Source organism: Sinocyclocheilus anshuiensis, unplaced genomic scaffold (assembly GCF_001515605.1).
Source record: "Sinocyclocheilus anshuiensis isolate Anshui unplaced genomic scaffold, SAMN03320099.WGS_v1.1 scaffold476, whole genome shotgun sequence".
NCBI classification, from domain to species: domain Eukaryota; kingdom Metazoa; phylum Chordata; class Actinopteri; order Cypriniformes; family Cyprinidae; genus Sinocyclocheilus; species Sinocyclocheilus anshuiensis.
In genome coordinates this window covers 801,766-823,644 of record NW_015554139.1, presented here as the reverse complement: position 1 = coordinate 823,644, position 21,879 = coordinate 801,766, and the positions used below count along the sequence as shown (strand labels likewise).

Here is a 21,879-nt window from a genome sequence, read left to right as displayed (position 1 = left end):
AAAAAAAGAAAAATATGAGAAAATTGTAGTGTTCCTTATTAGAAAAACAAAAACTAATAAAATAATCTAGTGTGCTTTTGAGCCTGTAGCTTTTTTTCTTTTCTTGTTGCTGTTCATTAAGGGGCTATTTGCATGTTACAATCCGTAAAATGATCTTGTTAAGGCAGTTATGAATGAGTCTGCCATTTTTCAGCGCGCTAGCCGATTGTCTCGCCCTGCCAGAATATTTATGCGGCATAAGGACAATAATATGAGGATCACAATAAATCAGACCTTTTCTCCTCATCGCAAATTGATTATGTGGGTGAAATGAAACAGCCCACAGTCTGCACAGATTAGAAACATGGCAAAACCAGACATCAGGAATCAGGTGAGGCTTTCTTTATCAAAATATTTCTGAAGAAAAGTCAATAATTCATGATCATAAGAATCGAATATCATTATCAATTACATTTTATCAACAAAACAGATCACCACCATGATGTCAGGGTGTCCCTGTGTGGTTGCTAGGGTTGCTGTTAGTATGTTGCTTGGTTTTTACACAGTGGTCCAAGTCTGTGTTGCTCTGGTCTCAGTAAAAGGCAAAGCTCCTTTTTCTGTTTAAGTTTATAGGATTTCAATGCCAATGTCTTATTATTAGGGTTTTATGAGGGTAAATTTAAAGGGATAGTTCACCCAAAAATGAAAATTCTGTCATTCGTATGTTTTTCTGTGTCAGCCGCACCACACGGATACGTTGTTTTTGTTCAAATCAAAGCACAAACAACGTAGAAAACGTATCCGCGTGGCGCAGCTGACACAGAACAACATACGCGGTTTACATTCAGTGGATATTCTCCAAAATGGTACCAGGGTGATGCGGAGGAGATGAATTGTTGAATAAAGTTGTTATTTTTGTTTTCTTTGCGTACAAAAAGTATTCTGGTAGCTTCGTAAAATTATGGTTGAACCCCTGATGTCACATGGATTATTTCACCGATCTCTTTGCTACGTTTCTGGACCTTGATCGTGGTAATTACATTGCTGTCTATGGGAGGGTCAGAGAGCTGTCAGAATTAATCAAAAATATCTTAATCTGTGTTCCGAAGATGAACGGAGGTCTTACGGGTTTAGAACGACATGAGGGTGAGTAATTAATGACAGAATTTTCATTTTTGGGTGAACTATCCCTTTAAGGGAATGGTATGTCAATATGTTCTTAAATGTGAATGTCTAGGGAAAAAAAATAATTAGTTGTATTAGCAATACGTCGGTTTACAAATACAACTTCCAACCAATCTCTATTACTTTTTAATTAATTTTATGAGGAAAAAAAGGCTTATGGTTTGACTATGTCTGCTCCCAACCACTAGAATATGGAAATAACTTCTGATCACATCGCGAAAGTGTTGTTCTTCCTCAGTATTTCTGTCTTGTTTTTCAGTGCAAATGTCTAACGATCTTAAAACAAGATATTTGAGAAACCAAATGACGTAAGAAGTGAGTTTATAATTAAAACAATAACAAATATCTGCCAGTGGGCTCAGAAAAATCTACTTAATTCAAAGGCAAAACAAGCTGTCATACCCCATTGACAGATGCTTGTTTGTGCTAGAAGCATAAATTCAATTGTGTGCAAATTGTTCAGTAATATACAGTTGCATCTCAAATGCTATGTTTAGATTTTTCTATTGGAAAATAAATATACATAGGAAGATATTAATTTTTTGCAATGCATGCAACATTAAGTGCCATTAATTCTGCTCTGATTTAAGACCCACAGAGACCCTGTATTATGCTTTTTTTGATTGCTTTTAGTGTGTAATACATGTAAACGAGCTGCAGTTACAACGTACAAACTCTACGCCAAAGCGAGTTCACTCCAGCAGAAAACACGTGCCTGAAACTCCTCATTTGTAGTTCTACCATTACTTCTGTGGCTACATCACCGTGTTGGAGATTTGCATAACGTCCGCCTACTGGCTGCTTTGGCCCGCCCTCAAAGAACAGTTGTGTAAGTGATTTCATGTCGAGGAGACGCAGTTTTTTTTGTTTGTTTTTTTCACCACGAGGGCAAAAAACATTGCATGGAAATCAAAAATATCTTAATCTGTGTTCCGAAGATGAACGGAGGTCTTACGGGTTTAGAACGACATGAGGGTGAGTAATTAATGACAGAATTTTCATTTTTGGGTGAACTATCCCTTTAAGGGAATGGTATGTCAATATGTTCTTAAATGTGAATGTCTAGGGAAAAAAAATAATTAGTTGTATTAGCAATACGTCGGTTTACAAATACAACTTCCAACCAATCTCTATTACTTTTTAATTAATTTTATGAGGAAAAAAAGGCTTATGGTTTGACTATGTCTGCTCCCAACCACTAGAATATGGAAATAACTTCTGATCACATCGCGAAAGTGATGTTCTTCCTCAGTATTTCTGTCTTGTTTTTCAGTGCAAATGTCTAACGATCTTAAAACAAGATATTTGAGAAACCAAATGACGTAAGAAGTGAGTTTATAATTAAAACAATAACAAATATCTGCCAGTGGGCTCAGAAAAATCTACTTAATTCAAAGGCAAAACAAGCTGTCATACCCCATTGACAGATGCTTGTTTGTGCTAGAAGCATAAATTCAATTGTGTGCAAATTGTTCAGTAATATACAGTTGCATCTCAAATGCTATGTTTAGATTTTTCTATTGGAAAATAAATATACATAGGAAGATATTAATTTTTTGCAATGCATGCAACATTAAGTGCCATTAATTCTGCTCTGATTTAAGACCCACAGAGACCCTGTATTATGCTTTTTTTGATTGCTTTTAGTGTGTAATACATGTAAACGAGCTGCAGTTACAACGTACAAACTCTACGCCAAAGCGAGTTCACTCCAGCAGAAAACACGTGCCTGAAACTCCTCATTTGTAGTTCTACCATTACTTCTGTGGCTACATCACCGTGTTGGAGATTTGCATAACGTCCGCCTACTGGCTGCTTTGGCCCGCCCTCAAAGAACAGTTGTGTAAGTGATTTCATGTCGAGGAGACGCAGTTTTTTTTGTTTGTTTTTTTCACCACGAGGGCAAAAAACATTGCATGGACTTCTAACAACCACGGCATAGTTACCATACATATAATGCCGTTTACAGCTGCTCATGAAGCCTCAGGAGCTGAAACCTGATTATGGCAAGGGGCATTACATTTCCGACATGCTTTAGGCAGTTGACCAATCAAAGCAGACTTGGTGCTTCAAAAAAAAAGTGGGCTTTAAATACACAGGAACAGTTGCTGCAGCAATGTACAGTATGGAAAAAAAAATGTCATGTACATGTATTCAAGTAGACCCCTACAATAAAACTACCTAAAAATAAAACTTGTACTTGTGAATGAGCACAATATGGGCACTTTAAAATGAAAATCTGCAAGTCTGATTTGTTAGTAAAAAAAAATATAGAGCACAAAAGTTGTCTGTTTTAGATCTGGTATATTTCGGTTTCTGATCTCATTCCCAACAAAACAAAATGGTCCAAAAAGGGCCGTTTTATGAATATGAATGCTTTTACTTTGGGAAAAGAAAAACTCCCTGTGAGCAGCCAAACTGCCTGTGCCTCGTAACTCAATGACACAAAAGACCCCTAATATATCTATTGTCAAAAAGAGAAAAACATGTACCAAAACAAGCTATCAAAAATGAAGTATTATTTACTCTTTGTACAAGCTGTGATCATTTCACTAAGCAAATACAAAGTCACTTATTTACACTGAGAAATACTTTTTCTATAAAGACAATAGGCTTTGTGGCAAAACGGGCTCTAAACTGGTGGAGTTATTGCTGTTTTTCTCTGAGGGTGCCTCTGTTTTCACAGGCTCAAAGCGGATGCCAGAAGGCCCCTCATGCTGGCGCATTCTTCTCCAAGGGAAGCAGAGAATGCGCTTGTAGGTGGTCCTCATGTCCTTGTCCCGAAACGAGTAGATGATGGGGTTCACCAGAGAGTTACACTCGGCCAGAACCAGGCAGTACTTTTCATATTTAAGAACCTGACATGCACCGCAACTGAGACCGTCCAGTAACAGAATCACCAAACCTGGCGTCCAACAGATCACAAAGGTACCTGTAGAGAAAGAGTTGAGTGCAGGTCCGGGTACAGTTTGGTTTATACCACAGCATGCAAAACAAATGCATCGTCTTGCAAAACGTTTTATACAGTAGGCCTAAACGCTGAACGAATCTGTGAACATGGGATAATGAAATTATACAACAAACAAGGTGAGATTTACACAACAAACACACACAACTGTGCGCAAAATGTAGTGCTTTCAACAGTTGCCATTTAACTATTAAAAAAAATGTCATGTAAAAAGAATGCATTAATTTGATCAAAAGTGACAGTAAAGACTTCTTGCAAAAGATTTCTATTTCAAATCAATTGTTCTTTTGAGCTTTCTATTCATCAAATAATCCTGAAAAAATGTATCTTGTTTTCCACAAAAGTATTGAGCAGCATAACTGTTTCCAACATTGGTAATAGTAAGAAATGTTTCGTGAGCAGCACATCAGAATATTAGAATGATTTCTAAAGGATCATGTGACACTGAAGACTGGAGTAATGATGCTGAAACTTCAGCTTTGATCACAGGAATAAATTACATTTTAAAACGCATTACAATAGAGAACAGTTATTTTCAACTGTAATAATATTTCACAATAGTATTGTTTTTACTGTATTTTTGATCAAATAAATGCAGCCTTGGTGAGCAAAAGAGACTTTCAAACATTACAAATCTTACCGACCCCCAGTGGTAGTGTATATTATTGTTCAATAGTAATTCATGTTTGTTCATTATACATTAACTAATGTTATTTTATTAAACAAACTGTTTTTTTTTTTTTTTAAATGGTAGAAATGAAGATTAACCAAGATTAATAAATGCTGTAAAAGTTGATTGTTAGTTTATTATATACCTAACGCATCAACTGATATTAACAAATGAACCCTTATTGTAAAGTTTTACCCAAGTAATGAATTATTTCCCTTACACTTTTTACTACACGTGATTGTACACATCTTAAAAAATATATTTTTACAAATATTTTACGTATACAAATAATTTATAATAGTGATTATAGATTTTTTTTTTTATATATATGAATCATTAACTGATACATATTCACCACATGATGTTTTACAACCTGGACTGAACTTTTCCTTGTCGTGATAACATTATGATTGGCCATTCCTGAAGTTTGTGCATTATTTTTTGTTGGTTGCAACATTCTTTTAATGTAAATTGTGTCATGTGGGCTCTCATCTCAAGACACTCAATACATTTCTATATCTTCTATATTTTTTGTGTAATTATAATGTATAATTTGCATGTGATTTCATGCACATTTACTAACAATAGCACCACGTGCTCAGTTGATGCATTTCTTTCCACACCACTGGAGTTCAATCCACCAAAATAATGTTCTGTATCCTAAAATCTTAAGGCAAGTAAAATAACTGATTCCAGCTTGAGGTACAAAATAAGCAGGTGCTAGATGAGCAAATCTGAGCCAAACTGGTTTGGTTAACTTGTTTTGGGGTTGACAGACTTGTTTTGTTTTTCCCAAAAACAAGTTAACAGTACTTCACTACACAATTAGAGATAAAGAAGACATTTTCAAATAAGTTTCCAAAACAGAAAATTAAACTTTCGCTCAGTCAGCACACACAGTGAGTAATCTCAAAAATGCCTGAAGTCTGAAGGCCTTACCCAGAATCATGGACATGGTCTTCATGAGGCTGATAACAGTCTGATTGTTGGAGGGCTGATCCGTGTGCGGGGACATTTCTCGGCTCCGGCGGCGAACGTAGATGAAGATGTGCGTGTAGACGGCCACCATGATGAAGAAGGCCATGAGGTTGAGGATGGCCCAGAACACTAGGAAGCTGCGGGAATACAGCGGCGCTACCGTGCAGCAGGTGGACAGGTCACAAACACAGTTCCAGCCCATGATGGGCACCAAACCCATGAAGACGGCCACCAACCAGATGGTGAGTATCAGCATCACCACACGCCGCCTGGTCATGGTGCTGTGGAGCTGCATGGTGAAGATGGTCTGATGGCGTTCCACTGCCACCGCCAGCAGGTTGACTACAGATGCGGTCAGGCTCATGTTGATCAAAGCTCCACGAATAAACCACTCGTTGATGGTCAAACCGATGGTCCACGGCCCCGTGTGGAACACAAGGTAGAGATACGAGATGCCGGCGAAGAGGTCCGCGGCCGCCATGTTCCCAAGTAAGTAATAAATGGGATAGTGGAACTGTCGGTTGATGATTATGGCCACTATGACCAATATATTTGCCAGAATAATAAAGACACAAATTGGGAGCCCAAGACCAACCACGATAAAGTCATGAGGGCGCCAGCTCGAGCTGATGGGCTTGCCAGTCTTGTTGTAGAAGAAGGACACTGCATTGTTAAAAGCCTCACAGGTTGAATTAAATAACATTATTAGAGAAGTAGTTCATGTAAATCAGTTGAGCTGTTCAGTTGTTGCCAGTTTGGCCATTTTTTCCTGATGCTGTAATCCTGATGTGATCAGCTGCCATTTGAAATAATGCTTTTACATATCAAAAATGTGCCAGTGTTGCTGCTTACAAGGAGTGTCTTTTATTGTTTTCCAACCCTAAAACACAGGAAGACGCGAGGACAACAACATTACGTCCTTATAAGTCCAACAAGTTAATAGGTTCATCTTTAACAAGAAAGTAGAGGATATGATACCAATTAGTCTTTATTAGACACGTTACGCTAGATTTGATTTCAACGCAAATTAACCGCAAACGAAGTAATGAAGTTTAGCCTCCCGTTACTATTCTAACTGCATAGTTTATTGCTTAAACACGTGAGTTTGTAGAGTAAAAGTGAAAAACAGAACGAGAAATGAAATTAGTTGTGGTTACTGTTACTTCTTATATTCAATGAGAACTGGACGCAACAAATCTACTCAGAAACACACACCGACTTTATTCGTCCCTGCAGAGGTAAGTTACACTGTACAGTTTGGCTCGGTTGTCAGCACAAAACCAACAACAGTTACTTTTCTAAAATGACACTAGGAAGAAAAAAAACACTTACCGTTGCCAGAGCTTCTGAGCAAACACACATAACAGCAGCTCAGAGTTGGCCGTGTGTCGATGTTTTGGCGCTCGCCGGAAACGCTTGTCTGGGTTTGGCGGAGCTCGTGAAGAAATCTTCGAGATGCCCTTGCTTGTGCGCCTCTCTGAAACCTGATTTGATGAAATCACCGCCTGAGGATCCAATGAACGCGAGACTATTGTTCAAAACCTTTGGTGACATTTAAAAAGCAAATATTTCAATTCATTTCCCAGAATCTGCTGCAGTGTATGGCAAGCTGTTTTCATATTTATTCCTTAAACCATGTGACAACCACTAGATTTCATGTCCGTTTCAATAGACAGTAATTATTCGTAACTATTAGAAAATCAGTGCTATTTAAGTTTTTTTTAAATAAAAGAATATACAATACTTGTTACTATACAATACTAACCTTTTAAGGGAATTATAAATAGACATTCTGATTTTTCATTGCATATAATTAAAGGTGCAGTAGGAGATCTTGGAAAACGCTAACTTTAGCCTGATAGCACTGAAAGCAAACATCCCACCCTCCCTGCAATCACCGTCCAAAGCCACTCCCACTGAACGCATATGCGCTGACAGACCAGAATACCAGAGACAACATTACTACAATGGGCTACATCAGCGGTTCCCAATTTCAGTCCTCGCGTTTATTTACAGAGCTATATTATGTCACACTTCACACTTCTCTTGTAAGTTTTGTCTGTGTGTGAAGACACTGCGCAGCGCAAATCCGTGAATGAATGTTCCGAAGTGAAGTAAACTTCAACGGATTTCCCCTGCTCAGGGAGCAGGGAGCAGGGAAACGCTGGGCTACATCATGTGTCATTCACCGGTGGGAAAACTTTATAGTACAGTTAGTAAAAGTACTACAATACCAGGAAGGAAGATCGGGTTGTTGATGTTTGTCTGCCATTCTCGCTCTGTCTGCACAGCGTGCGTGAACGCGCTGATGACGTATCCTGTCTGCGCAAACCGGGTGCGCAGAGGTATGCAAATACATACGTTGACAGGCAGGTAGGAAAGCCAATTAAAATGCTCGGACCGAGCGTTTTGATTGGACGAACATTTCTTGGTCCTACGCCTTCCACAGAATATATAAATACAGATAAATACATTTAGACCACTTCACTTTTTTTTAAACATAATTTTAAGAGACTTTCAACCAGCATAACAAAAAATGTTTCTGAAGACAATCACCTATTGCACCTTTAACACAGGTAAGAAATGTTACTAGTAACAACTGGGAAAGATAGTGTCTCCTAATGAAAAGTTGGAAGTAAAAATTGGATTAAATACCGACGGCAATTGGAATACACAGTCAAAAGTGAAAAGTTGATATCTTAACCACCGACCCTCGTGGAATTCAATAGCAAAAATGTAAAAAATTAAATGTTACTTGTTACTATTTGGATAGTGACTAATTTAATAGATATGCTTCTTGTCATCACTATTGGAGAAAATTATTATAGTTATAATAAATGTATTAGCTTGCCATATGAGGTGAACACATAACTAAAGCAGCAAAGAAGTTAATTTAAAAAATGTTTTTGTGACTAGGGCTTATTAAAGAGTTCACCACAAAATTTATTTTCATTTAGATTTATTTGTACATGGCAGATAAATTTAGCAGAATGTCCTGCTTTGTTGCATACAAATACAATGGATGTTTAGACTGTCTGGCTCTGAAATCATCATATAACCATTAAAGTATCATAAACATACCATAAAAATATTACAAAAGTATCACAATAGTCAGTATGACCCATGCATATATTCAGTCTAACAAAACCATATTTTATGCGAAAAACAGACTACTCAAATTAAATCTGAGCTACAATTAGAAATGGATGTTGGCAATGACTGACAAAAAGGGTCTCAGGAGAACGTTAACTGCTTTTTGTAACAAAGGTTACTATTTTTAATTGTGACATATTATTATATTATATTATATTATAATCATTGTGTTCAGTATGCAGCCTCCTCAAGAATCAGGGATTTTCTCAAGGAGAATTTGTTTATTGATGTCACTAATGTTGGGATAATTCAACACAATGAGCATTTAACATGCACCCAATAATCACAGGAACACTGAGCCAGAAAAAAAAGAAATGGAATAAACACATTAGACATTTTGATGTGGTTGTACAATTTAGTACAGACTGTAAAACATGGCAGGCTACACTTCTGGGTAATTATGTTGGATGTTTAGTTAAACAGCACACAGGAAAGACTTAAACTGAAGATCTCATAAAAGGCATTAATATCTAATACATGGAAGAAATATGTAAAAGTTGAACTTATAATTTAACATTTGGAAGAAAACTTTGCATATACCTATAAATATTTCCTAACATAATGATTCATACAACATACATTTTCTCCCTCGCCCATGTGAGACAGTTTACTGAACAGATCTCAAACCAAACAAGGAGTTTTTTAAATTTATTTTACTTCATTTAAGACAAACCAGAATAAATGAAAGTAGTTATTTTGTCAGTGAAAACCAGAAACCTTGCTAGAGCTAATAACTCAAAATAATTTCTTCATTGCATCAAAGGCAATCATTGATTGTGTTTTATTATGTCTTTATCCAGAACAAAGTCCCATATGAGTTTGTTGACTTTCTCAGGTTGATCTTGCTGAACCCAGTGGCTACATTCGGGAATAGTGTGAATGACAACCGGACCCCTTACATAAGGCCGTGTACCACCAGACATGCCCTCAACCAGTATATTGTCTGCCTCACCCCAAATTAACATGCAGGGCACACTGACATCCTGATGCTTGTACAGAGTGTTACTGTAGAAAGAGAAGTGCATAATAACCACTTAAAGCAATATACCACCAATGACATAGAAATTAAAGTGTGATTAATTTTAAACCTGAGAAGAGAACGGAAGTAGTTCAGAGGGGCTATGAGCCCCCCGGGCTGGGACAGCCGGTATAGGTACCCCTCCAGCTGGGTCTCAGTCAGTCGTCTGGATTTGTTCCTGATGCCCAAATTCCTGCCACAAAATAGACTTCGAACCAACTATATGCACATGAGAAATACGAGTTGCAGAGAATCAGCTGTCACCACTTCTAAACTGTCACCCTTAGACTCAAACGCAAAGGACAGGAAGTTAACTACAGCAGAGATTATCTTTAGTGTTTCTTGTTACAGTAATATCAGTGTCAAAACAGATTACCATAAACTGCTAGCCACAGTGTCAAACATTGGGGGGCTTAAAGAGTTAATGGTTAAAAGTGCTTATGCTACCTTAAAATCTTCAAGAAACAAAACTATTTCGGGCAGCATCGGTAACCGGAAGAAACACGCATGTCCTGAGCACAACAGCTGAGAGGGTCTTCTCAGAACTGCGTCTGGGATAGAAATGACTATCAATTGTTTGTACCCACATACGTTTCAGTTCAGAATCAGAGTTGTGTTGAAAAACAGAAATGAAATGATGCCCTGTCTGGAAATTCTCAGTATACACTTACCCAGCCATGAGGCAGGATGAGGAGCGTGCATGACAATGAGAAGTTGCACCATGTCTGGTCTGTCCAGTGCAAAATGCCATGCCAGCATCCCACCCCAGTCATGGTCCATCAATATACAACTTGTGTGACCTGTAATTAAACACATATCATTCCAGTGGTTTATTGACTTGATTAAGGCAAAACTGGTTCACATTCAGCTGTGGCCCGTCTGTATGGACAGGAGGGGCAGTGTCCCACCTGAAAGGGAAACAATTGCAAAAGAACAACTAATAAAAGATAATAATAATAAATAAATAAATAGCCTGTAAATAGTTTCTTTGTGTCTGTTTAGTAAATAACCAAGTGCTCATGATTACCTGGTTAATTCTGAGAATCGATGTGACTTTGTAGTATTTTTTTCCATACTATGGAAGTCAACGGCTACCGTCAACTGTTTGGTTACCAACATTCTTCATAATATCATCTTTTGTGCTTAACAGAAGAAATAAACTCATACCGGTTTGGAACAACTTGAGAGTGAGCAAATGATGACAGAATATTCATTTTTGCCTGAACTATCCATTTATTCTAAGATTCTAAGATAATTCGGTCCCACTTTATATTAAGTGGCCTTAACGTACTTACATTTAAATTAATAATTTGGTACAATGCACTTATTGTGTGCATACATGTTTTTACATTGTACTTATATTTTAAAAATACCTGCATGTAATTACATTTATAATTACTGTTGACCCATCCCTTACACCTTAACCCACCCTTAAACCTACCCATACCACCAAACCTGTCCCTAACCTTACCCGTATCACACCTCAATAGCAGCAAGAGTGTTTTGCATGCTTTGCAATACAATATGAACACAATAAGTACATTGTACTTTTTTTTATGTAAGTACATAGTAGTTAAGGCCACTTAATATAAAGTGGGACCGATAATTCTATGTATGAATTCTATGTATGTACGTAGAAGATGATAATCAATATTAGAGTGCCACACTCGAGCTGAATTATGCAAGGACACTAGACCTCTGCCAAGAGTGTTCTGCATGTGTTGAACTGAATGTAGAACTGCTATTAGCAGTTAATCATTGGTTAAACATATAACCTCCGGTACGACCCAGAATCTGCCCAACCTAAATTTATGGTCAGGGGCCGCTATACATTTGTGATATAGTCAAAAGTACCCAGTTAATCGATGGTGCCTCTGATGTCATATAAGAGTGTCTCCAGTGAATATTCCTCCAGCCGGACGGGCGCGTCAGAATCTCCACAGCCACGCAGATCTAGCGCCACCGTGTGGTAATGACTACTGAATTCCTGTAATTGGTAACGCCAGGAGTACCTGCAGGTCATATATTTTGTAATATAAAATTATATTTTATATAAATATAAAACAATATAATATAATATATCCAAATTGCAACAACATTCTGATATAATATAATAAAAGAATAATCAGTAACAATATTACTGAAATGTCTGAATGCGTTCACAAAACAATATGCAGAACGCTTTACAAAACTTACTGCATCAGATCTACAATACAGGATACAATACAAGGAAGTAATCAGTTTTCGGGGAAACCATGAAGAAACAGCATTAGAGGCTTTCTGTGGTCTCCTTAGGTTACATAATGAAACCTCAAGCCTGAGCTCTGAAGGGTAAAAAAGACCAAGAAAAAGATGTCACAAAACGAAGTCAAATCATTGGAGGTACTGACCGACTAAATAAATAAAACTTGTGAATACCTCGCCACTCTTCAATTCCTATTCTACCAATTTTAAATTAAATGAATATCAAATTTGAGAAAGATTGGAAATATATAAATTCCATGTAACACTCAGTGTGATTTCATCAAAGACAATAGAATGTGGAATAGATTGAGGAACACCGTGTTCTATGTCTTAACACAGGTGGCGCAAGAGCACAAGATATGGACGATCATTATTTAGCCTTTCATTCACCCTTCTAACTAAAAAACGAACACATCACACTGAAAAAAATTATGACTTACTTTAAAACATATTTCACAAAGAAATTCCTAATAAATTTCATAGATAATTACAAAGAAACGGGAAGTAACACATTGAATTAAAGTGAAATTTTGAAGTCGAAAGACTGAAATTGTATTTTTCTTACTCCAATAATCGTTTTATTTACATCTTCGACAGAGTATCTAATGACCTTGTACATATTACTTTCTTAAATGCTTTTAAAGTCATCAGATAGGCCTACATAACTGTTTACATTCTTCATTATAAATCTTCTCACCCTGCCCTTCAGATACGCATGGTCACCAAGTGCAGGGTCTTTCAGACAGTCTGGGGGTTTCTTTCGGACGGTGCATTGAAAAGTTCCATATGGATCCCTAAATTCAGTCCAGGCAATTCGGATGAAATCCTAACAAGCAGTGATTCCAGCTGTGGCGTACACAAGAATGTAATATACTAAATAGAGAATTAATAAACTTAGTCGTGTTGGTAATAAAAGTAGGTGCATCAAAGTATTGCCCATTACTGTAATTTTAATAATCAGAGAGGCACCGGCTCTGTGTAGCAAATGTCTTCGGAGAAGTTCACCTTTCAAAATAAACCCCATGACTGTGTCGAAACAACTGTCACCGAGCTATTTTTGCACCACAAATAAATGGTCTAGGAGACTGGCTTAAATACAAGCCTTTTTTTCTTATACTTGAATACATATATATTTATATTCCTAATTTATTTATTTATTTTAGTTTAAAAAAACTAAATTATATAAATTTTTCATGTCGAAAGTGGTTGACCAGATTGCACATATCAAATATAGGCCACATAGCCTACTTCTCCGCAAAATTTGACTTTAAAGCAGCAGCACTATGTAACTTTTGGCGCTCTAGCGGTTAATAAACAGAACTGCACACATACCGCGGAAGAACATTCCAACCGGAGCTACTTCTCTAAGTTTACGTCTATGACGATTCACGCAGGTATGTGTTACTCCGCAGCGGTGGCGACCCGACCAGGCTACAATAGTCCAAATATAAGTACTTATTATAAGTGTACCGTAGTGATTCGGAATAAGACAAAAACGCGGTTTGGAAGATGAATTCATGATGTACTCGCTCATTATATACATTTTGCAAATTTTGAACACAGAAAAAGTTACATAGTGCTGCTTTAAAATGACAAACATTCTAAGTCTAGCATCTTTCTCAAATCTTTCCACATGGTGTAATAATGACACAATGTATTTAATTATATAGTAAAATGTATTATTTTGAGACTAACCCCCGCTTTTGGTAATTATAAAAATCATGGGTGTTATTTAAAAAAAATGTTTAACCCTACAATACCATGCCTAACAGACCTAAGACCTAAAAACAGTAAACCGTAAAAACAGTATTAATGGTATGACCCATTTCAGGAGCGGCCAAAAGTACAATTTAAAATCAGTCAGAGCTGTAGAAATTAATCTTCATATTTACAAGTAATGCTTCACAAAAATGCTTTTTATGATCTCTTGTTAAATGTCTTTATGGGGGATCGAGTCTTGTTGATAGATAGATAGATAGATAGATAGATAGATAGATAGATAGATAGATTTTATTCATGAAAATAAGAAAATATAAAGATTTTTTCGGCGCATATATGTTCTTTATTTAAATCGTACTATTTCATCACGTGCTTTTATTGCGCTGCTAACACCGATCATCACACAGCAAACGGAAGAGATCAGCGCTGAGCGGTTTTAAGTGATCTTTCACACGTGTGACAGCAGGTCCTCACGTCCTGTGCGTCCTCCGTGCGCATGACGTCACCGACGTCTCGAGCTGTTTGTTCTGGATTGTGGGAGAGAGAAAGAGCCTGCGCGCCCTCACAACAAAATAACGGAGGTAAATAAACAAGCAGCCTTTACGCTTGTGCAAAGCGTTTAGATCTTTTTAAAGGTACCAGCATGTGTGGCGTCGTTTTGTGCAACGGTCAAGCGCTTTAATCAGCGCTGAAATGATTGTCTGGTGAAAGCGGCCTGTGTGTCGCTGAGTGCTAACGCTAGCAGCTAGGAGAGACAACCCCATTCATGATAACGGGTCAGTTTGGATGTTATTTCGTTCTTGGGCTGGTTGCTTTTGCGTTTTAGCGACGAATTACCCCTTGTACATTAAAGAGAGCGGGTAACGTAGGGCTCTGAGGTTGTTTATTAGCATTAGGCCGTTTGCTGGCCAGTGCTAGCACAGAATCGCATCCCTGCTCTGCGCAGCGCGAAAATCTCACGTTTCGCTGTGCGGGAATGCTGGAGCATTTGACGTAAAATTGAACGAGAATGCACGTACACGTTACGCACGGTCAGATTAGTCGGGTTCATGTGATCCGCGCTCGTTTCAAGCGTCTGACATTGACAGATGTGTATTAATCGCGGGCCGCGCTTGTTTAACGCTTTGGGGTGAGAGTGTTGTTTTGATTGCACGCATACACACTGATGCGTACACGACGCCGGACGAGTCCGTGTCATACACCGTTAGCATTGAAACGTGCAGCTCACTCTCCCGCTTTTAATGCCTGTTACGGTGTCTCAACCGCATTACATTTCCTTAACAAATGTTTTGAATGAACATGAACTCGTTTAATGGGACTGTAATGGTGTGGCCCTCGGTGTTTTAGCGACTTTGAGCACAAGGACTCATACGAGCTGCCCGCAGTCGCCATTTTGTGTTGCTCCTCCGTGTAACGGAGAAACACACAACCTTTACATTTTTATTAAAAAATGTGCGTAAGGCGGTACTTTAGTCATGTTTGAGTTGTATCTTTCCGCATTTATTAAAGTTACTATTCCTTACATTTAAAGTGTGTTTTGTGAAAACGGCATCAGTTTGGAGCTCTTGGTCTCAGCAGTGTTATTAGCCTCGCAGCGCTTTCGGTTTGCGCTCAGATTTACTCTTGAGTAAATCCTCCGATTTTGCAGCAGAAATATCAGATATATCTACTTATGGACCGGTTTAGACGTTCAGTATATTAAGTGCATTCAGTAAACGTTGTTAGTTATTCACCTGAACTTGTGAGCGAAGCAAATCTTCGCGTTGTGTGTTTATCTGACATAGACGTGTGATTGACAGCTGTTGAATGACTGACAGGTTTCCACACGACGCCGGACGAGTCCGTGTCATACACCGTTAGCATTGAAACGTGCAGCTCACTCTCCCGCTTTTAATGCCTGTTACGGTGTCTCAACCGCATTACATTTCCTTAACAAATGTTTTGAATGAACATGAACTCGTTTAATGGGACTGTAATGGTGTGGCCCTCGGTGTTTTAGCGACTTTGAGCACAAGGACTCATATGAGCTGCCCGCAGTCGCCATTTTGTGTTGCTCCTCCGTGTAACGGAGAAACACACAACCTTTACATTTTTATTAAAAAATGTGCGTGAGGCGGTACTTTAGTCATGTTTGAGTTGTATCTTTCCGCATTTATTAAAGTTACTATTCCTTACATTTAAAGTGTGTTTTGTGAAAACGGCATCAGTTTGGAGCTCTTGGTCTCAGCAGTGTTATTAGCCTCGCAGCGCTTTCGGTTTGCGCTCAGATTTACTCTTGAGTAAATCCTCCGATTTTGCAGCAGAAATATCAGATATATCTACTTATGGACCGGTTTAGACGTTCAGTATATTAAGTGCATTCAGTAAACGTTGTTAGTTATTCACCTGAACTTGTGAGCGAAGCAAATCTTCGCGTTGTGTGTTTATCTGACATAGACGTGTGATTGACAGCTGTTGAATGACTGACAGGTTTCCTAGTGTTAAGTGATTTGTTTTTGTGTTCAGCAGTGAGTTTAGTCGTTAACCATATTTGCTCGCTTATCGTTATGTTCGAGCTGAATTGGTGGTCAGGTTCAGCTTGTGACTGTGAAATTGTATTGAGGTAGGCAAATGGGGTTTATTGTATTGCAGATAACTTTGTGATTGACAGCTTTTCCAGTGTGCTTTGTCAAAGGGTTTTTAGAGAGTTATTATTAGAGAATTGAAATGTTACAATGGCTTTTAAAACTCAACCCAGGTGAGTACAGTAAGTTGTTTCTTTTGTGTAGGTAGTTTTAAGCAGTCCTGCCTGGATTTTGCAATCTTTTGTGATTTTTTTGCAATCAAAACTGACTGGTTTTGAAGCAGTAATTTCCAGAATTTTGAGGAAAATTAACCTTTGTTTAAATAATTGATACCACGTTTTCCATATTATGTGTGACATTGTATGTACAATAGTCATACATGACAGTAAAAATGCAGAAAGCTTGTTTATTTTTGTGTCTTTATAAATTCTAACAAAACTTTTACACGATTTTATTAGTTATTTTTGATCTTTTGTTTTTATTAAAAATGAGAACATATAAGCAATTCATAAACAATAAATAGGGCTGGGCGATATGGCCAAAAATATTATCACAAATATTATTTTTTCCATTTTGTACTATATTAATATTTTATCATGATATTCATGTACCATTCATGGGAGGGAAATGCTTTGCGCATGTTTGTTAGCCCTTGAGAATGCATGTAATCATAACTCCAAGGAGTAAGTTACCTTTTAATTTAGAGCCCCGAAATGCATTTAATTTTTTCCTAAATTCTATTTTCTCTATTTTATTTAGCCCAGTTGTTTTTTTTTATTCTGTTTCATGATTAATACTAATTTATCAATTTATCGTTAATACAAATTTTAAGTTTAATCAATCTCTTATAATGAAATCAAATGAAAATATAACAATTTACAACAAAACATCTCATTTTTATTTTTTGTCTTAAGATGCTGCACAACAGAAAGGTATAAAAACATGGATGAAAAATATTTTGTTTGTATGATATTCCTTATTGTTATTACTTTGAGGAGTGTATTTCAGTATACAATAGTAATATTTCTGTATTACACAGTACTTTTTCTCAAATGAAACGACTCCGAGCAGCTCTGGAGATGACGTTTGTGTGAACTGTCCTCATATTGAGATGCAGATGCTGAAACGCTGTGAGCATCATATGTGTTTGAGTTTGTGTATCGATGAAACCACGCCACTCATTCACACACAGACACGCAGAACATGCAAAATTATTAGCCACATGCACTGACTGGCTGCAGTAACATTTATTTTCCGCCCAGCCCTAGGACAAAGATACAAAATAAATAGTGCTTTAACTTTTTTTAGTGTTCAGTTCCAGAATACTAAAGAAATTGAATAATCAAATGTAAAACAAAACGCATGATAGTCCTCGCTGTATGAATTAGGAATACGGATTCTTCTTAAAACTACTAGTTAGGTCAAGAGCAGTGAGTGATTTAACCTTGTCTTTTGTTAGTTGGTTAAAGTTGGTATGAATCTGGAGTTGTGGAAAACTGGAGGGACTGATCAACTTAGCTTCTTTTATTAGTATTGACGAGTTCAATGTAAAGAATCAAAACATCAAGGGGAAAAACTGACAAGTTAAAGCAGCTTTGCATTGTTAAAGGAATACTTCACCTAAAAATGAAAATTTGATGAAAATGTACTCACCCCATCTGAGATGAGTTTGTTTTTTCATCTGACCAGATTTGGAGAAATTTACTATTACATCTTTTGATCCTCAGCAGTGAATGGGTGCCGTCAGAATAAGAGTCCAAACAGCTGATAAAAACATCACAATAATCCACACGACCCCAGTCCATCAGTTATGTCTTGTGAAGAGAAAAGCTGTGTGTTTGTAAGAAACAAATCTATCACACTTCAAACACGTGCTTGTGGCTAAAATATCCATAATGCATAATATTGCTGCTTTCAGTGGAAAAGTCATCTTGTCTGAATCAGGAGAGAATTATGCACAGATCAAGCCCCGTTTTACAAGTCAAAACAGTTGTAAACAAATTTGACTGATTTTGATGTGAGAGGAAAACAGGGATGGACTTTTTTCTGCTGGATTATGGATTGGTATTTTAGTCAGAAGCAGTGGTTTAAAGTTAAAATGATGGTATTGTTTCTTACAAACACACAGCTTTTCAATTCACAAGATGTTAATTGGTGGACTAGAGTCACATGGTTTAGGCCTACTTGTGGATTATTGTGATGTCTTTATCAGCTGTTTGGACTCTCATTCTGACGGCACCCATTCACTGCAGAGGAAATCTGTTCCCATGAAGAAACAAGCTCATCTGCATCTTGGAGGATGAGTCAATTTTCAGCAAATTTCTTATTGTGTGGACTACTTCTCTTCCAAAGCATGTTGATGGATTTCTTTTTTTTTCTCGGTCAAATGTGACATCACCTACAAATGAACAGAATGCGTGTAAACCAGCCCCCTGAAGAAACACCCCAATTAAACACTCAATTATGAGTGTCAGCCACTGTGAATATGTGTCATCCTTATAGAGGACAGAGAGAGGCCTTAGGAGAGTTTAGTGATGTGGTGGGTTTTAAACAGTGAAACAGTCAGGTTCCAGAAGTAAAAAATGTAGGGAAATCAATTTTTAACAATAACTAATATTGGTAATGATATAATGATAGCCTTTATAGACAGACCTACTGTAAGTGCAGAGGTTGTTAATCAATGGTATATTTTGTCAAAGCCAGCAGTTCGCATTTTCATCCTATTTTTTAAATAATCGTGTTTAACAGCAGAGTCCCTGCTGAAAAACTACATTACCAATTGCAAATTGCGTCAAACCAGCACTGAGCTCCGCCCACTCCCTTGAAGCACTGCAAATGACACAGAGTCGATTCTCAAAACACTTAAATATTTGAATATGCAGATTTCAAGTGATTTGTAAAATATTGTTTCTATATATACAATCAACATCTTAAAATTGATAGTTTTATATTTTGCCATCGTTTTCAATGCATCGTTTAACATAGTTTTTAGTAGGGTTGGGTATCATTTGGGTTTTTTTCGACACCGGTGCCAAATCGATACTTTTAAAACGGTTCTGGTGCCTGAACCGATACTTATTTAAAAAAAAAAAAAAAATTCCCTAAAAAATGATGGACTGGCCTGACAACAAGTTTAGAAATGTGAATACAAGGGAAGTTTAGCTTTAGGCATTTTAATTTAAGCATGTTTAGCTTGGTTAACAGAAGCTGCGACCATCAGAGCAAGTGTAATTACTGCATTCACGCACTCATTTCCCGAGTTGTGATTTTAAGTCGGAATGTGCAAAAAACATGGACAATTGCGTTACTACAAAGATTTGTTGGATTTGTATTATTTGCGTGAACATTTGGGCGGCGTTATGCAAATCTTCCCACAGAGCGACGTAGGTATGTTGAGCCGTTTTAGGTAGGTGTGGCTGACTCTGAACTTTTATAAAGAATATCTCTTTGGATTTGAGACTTTAGTCTTTGCAACTTTACAGATCTTCTTTATGCACCAAGAGCTTGTAACACTCCAAAGAGAAAGGAAAAATTGAAATCGCATCATATGACTCCTTTTAAAGACAACCAGTTCGAAGGGAGCATAATTAGCTTTTTGGGTTAAAAGAATTTCTTAATATGAAATTTGAGTGGTATGACAATTAGAGATTAGACTGTACAGAAATGGAAATCTACTGTCTTATACACACTATACTCCTAGTCACGCAATGCTGATGTTGTTAACATTAACAATTTGAGAATAAAGTATAACAATAATAATAATTTGCACGGTTTGATGTGATATGAGCTTACCAATCTTTAGATTAAATCACCATTGAGCGCGATTTATTGTTATGCTTTTTTCCTCAGTTGGTCAGAACAAAAGTGGCAGACTTGTTACTTGTTCAGATGACAATATTGGGTGAAAATGCTTATTTGAGTCATATATTCTAAGACGTAGGCTGGAATCTGTGAGTGCAAAGTACAATATCTTCAGCGGTGCGGTGACTGACAGCCACACATACTCCTTAAAACATCAGATTCATCCACGCTGGAGCTGTGCCGACGCACAACCCACGCAAGGAAGATAATTCCGCACACCGCTGCAATTGCAGGTTTTCAAACAGAGATGACGACAAAGAGGCAAAACTTACGGACTGCAGCTTTAATGAAGTATAATCATATGTGGGTAACAGATAAATTATAGCTACAATTAGCTTCAAGCTACACGTGACAGTTAATACAACACTTTTACTTAAAAGTCGCTATCAATAACCATTGAGTGTTTGTAAAAACTTCTGACTGCGATCCAATGTAGATTTTGGTCAAATGATGAGGCAGAAATATATTGTTAGAAGTTGTAACATTTTAGAAGAATTTTATGGGAAAAATACACAATAACAACTTTTGTGGGGCGTGAAGGAAAAGTAATGTAACTAGTAGTGTAACTAATTACTGTTGCTAGATAGTAATAAGTAGAGTAATTATATTAATTTTGAAAGGAGCAACTAGTAACGAGTAATTACATTTTTTGGAGTACAGAGTAGAGCCCGACCGATATGGGTTTTTTGGGGCCGATACCGATATTAGGGAGTTTAAAAAGGGCCGATATCGATATATCGGCCGATATTCTTTGTGTATATTATAGTACAATACCAGTCAAAAGTTTGGACACTTTCCCATTCGTGTGTCCAAATATTTGACTGGTACACTCTAAAAAATGCTGGGTTAAATACAACCAAGTGCTGGGTAAAATAGGGACAAACCCAGCAATTGGCTTGTTTTGACACAGCGGTTGGGTTACTACCCAGAAGGTTGGGTTAAGCATTTAACCCAACCGCTGGGTCAAAACAGCCCAATTGCTGGGTTTGTCCCTATTTAACCCAGCACTGGGTTGTATTTAACCCAGCATTTTTTTAGAGTGTACTATATAGGGCTGTGCGATATTGAAAAGAAATGTGATATGCGATACCTTGTTAAAAAATGCGATATTCGATATGCGATACGATATTGCTTAAAGTGTGAAAAATTTCTATTATATTTTAAAATATTTAAAAATTAAAATTATATACTGTCTTCACACACAGACGAAACTTACTAGAGAAGTGTGAAGTGTGACATAATATGCCTCTGTCAATAAATACAATATAAATAGGGATGCACCGAAATAAAAATTCTTGGCTGAAGCCGAACAAAATTAAACACTGGGCCGAAGGCCGAATACCGAACACGGTTTTTCGAGTTTTTTTTCCCCATGTATTTTGCCTAAAAAATGTTTTTTACCATTGCATAAATTAAAAAGCCAAAATGTGCTTTTTATTGTTTTGTCTTGCTTTTCAAAAAAAAAATCAATTACAAAACAACAATTTAAAAATATTTAACACTGAACATTTTTAACATTCTAGCAGACACTATACCAACA

General features: G+C 37.2%; 1 protein-coding gene, 1 long non-coding RNA gene and 1 pseudogene across 3 annotated transcripts in view; 1 reads left to right on the top strand and 2 right to left on the bottom strand.

The window, feature by feature from the left end:
* Positions 1–2,514: 2,514 nt before the first annotated feature.
* LOC107670534 (lysophosphatidic acid receptor 2-like) lies at positions 2,515–7,344 on the bottom strand. 2 transcript variants are annotated; one of them, XM_016463179.1, is made up of 3 exons: positions 7,113–7,344; positions 5,742–6,423; positions 2,515–4,096 (listed from the first exon to the last, which is right to left on the bottom strand). In XM_016463179.1, the coding sequence occupies exons 1-3, from the start codon at positions 7,140–7,142 to the stop codon at positions 3,762–3,764; spliced, it is 1,047 nt and encodes a 348-aa protein (XP_016318665.1). In that variant the 5' UTR covers positions 7,143–7,344; the 3' UTR covers positions 2,515–3,761. The 2 variants fall into 2 exon arrangements, with proteins under 2 accessions (XP_016318665.1, XP_016318664.1); XM_016463178.1 differs by having other exon boundaries at positions 2,516–4,096; positions 5,742–6,660; positions 7,113–7,343.
* A 2,356-nt stretch (positions 7,345–9,700) lies between these two features.
* On the bottom strand, positions 9,701–13,135 carry LOC107670434 (epoxide hydrolase 4-like; annotated as a pseudogene).
* Positions 13,136–14,317: 1,182 nt separating this feature from the next.
* Positions 14,318–21,879, top strand: part of LOC107670484 (uncharacterized) — a 20,277-nt gene continuing 12,715 nt past the window's right edge. Inside the window, exon 1 of the long non-coding RNA XR_001632096.1 lies at positions 14,318–14,495. This is a non-coding gene — a long non-coding RNA (uncharacterized LOC107670484). The remainder of the gene's footprint in view (positions 14,496–21,879) is intronic.

Coding starts and splice junctions, on each gene's coding strand:
- LOC107670534 (XM_016463178.1), bottom strand. CDS start 6,483: ATGTTATTTAATTCAACCTGTGAGGCTTTTAACAATGCAGTGTCCTTC. Junction 4,097..5,741: donor GACCATGTCCATGATTCTGG/GTAAGGCCTTCA, acceptor CTTTCTCTACAG/GTACCTTTGTGATCTGTTGG.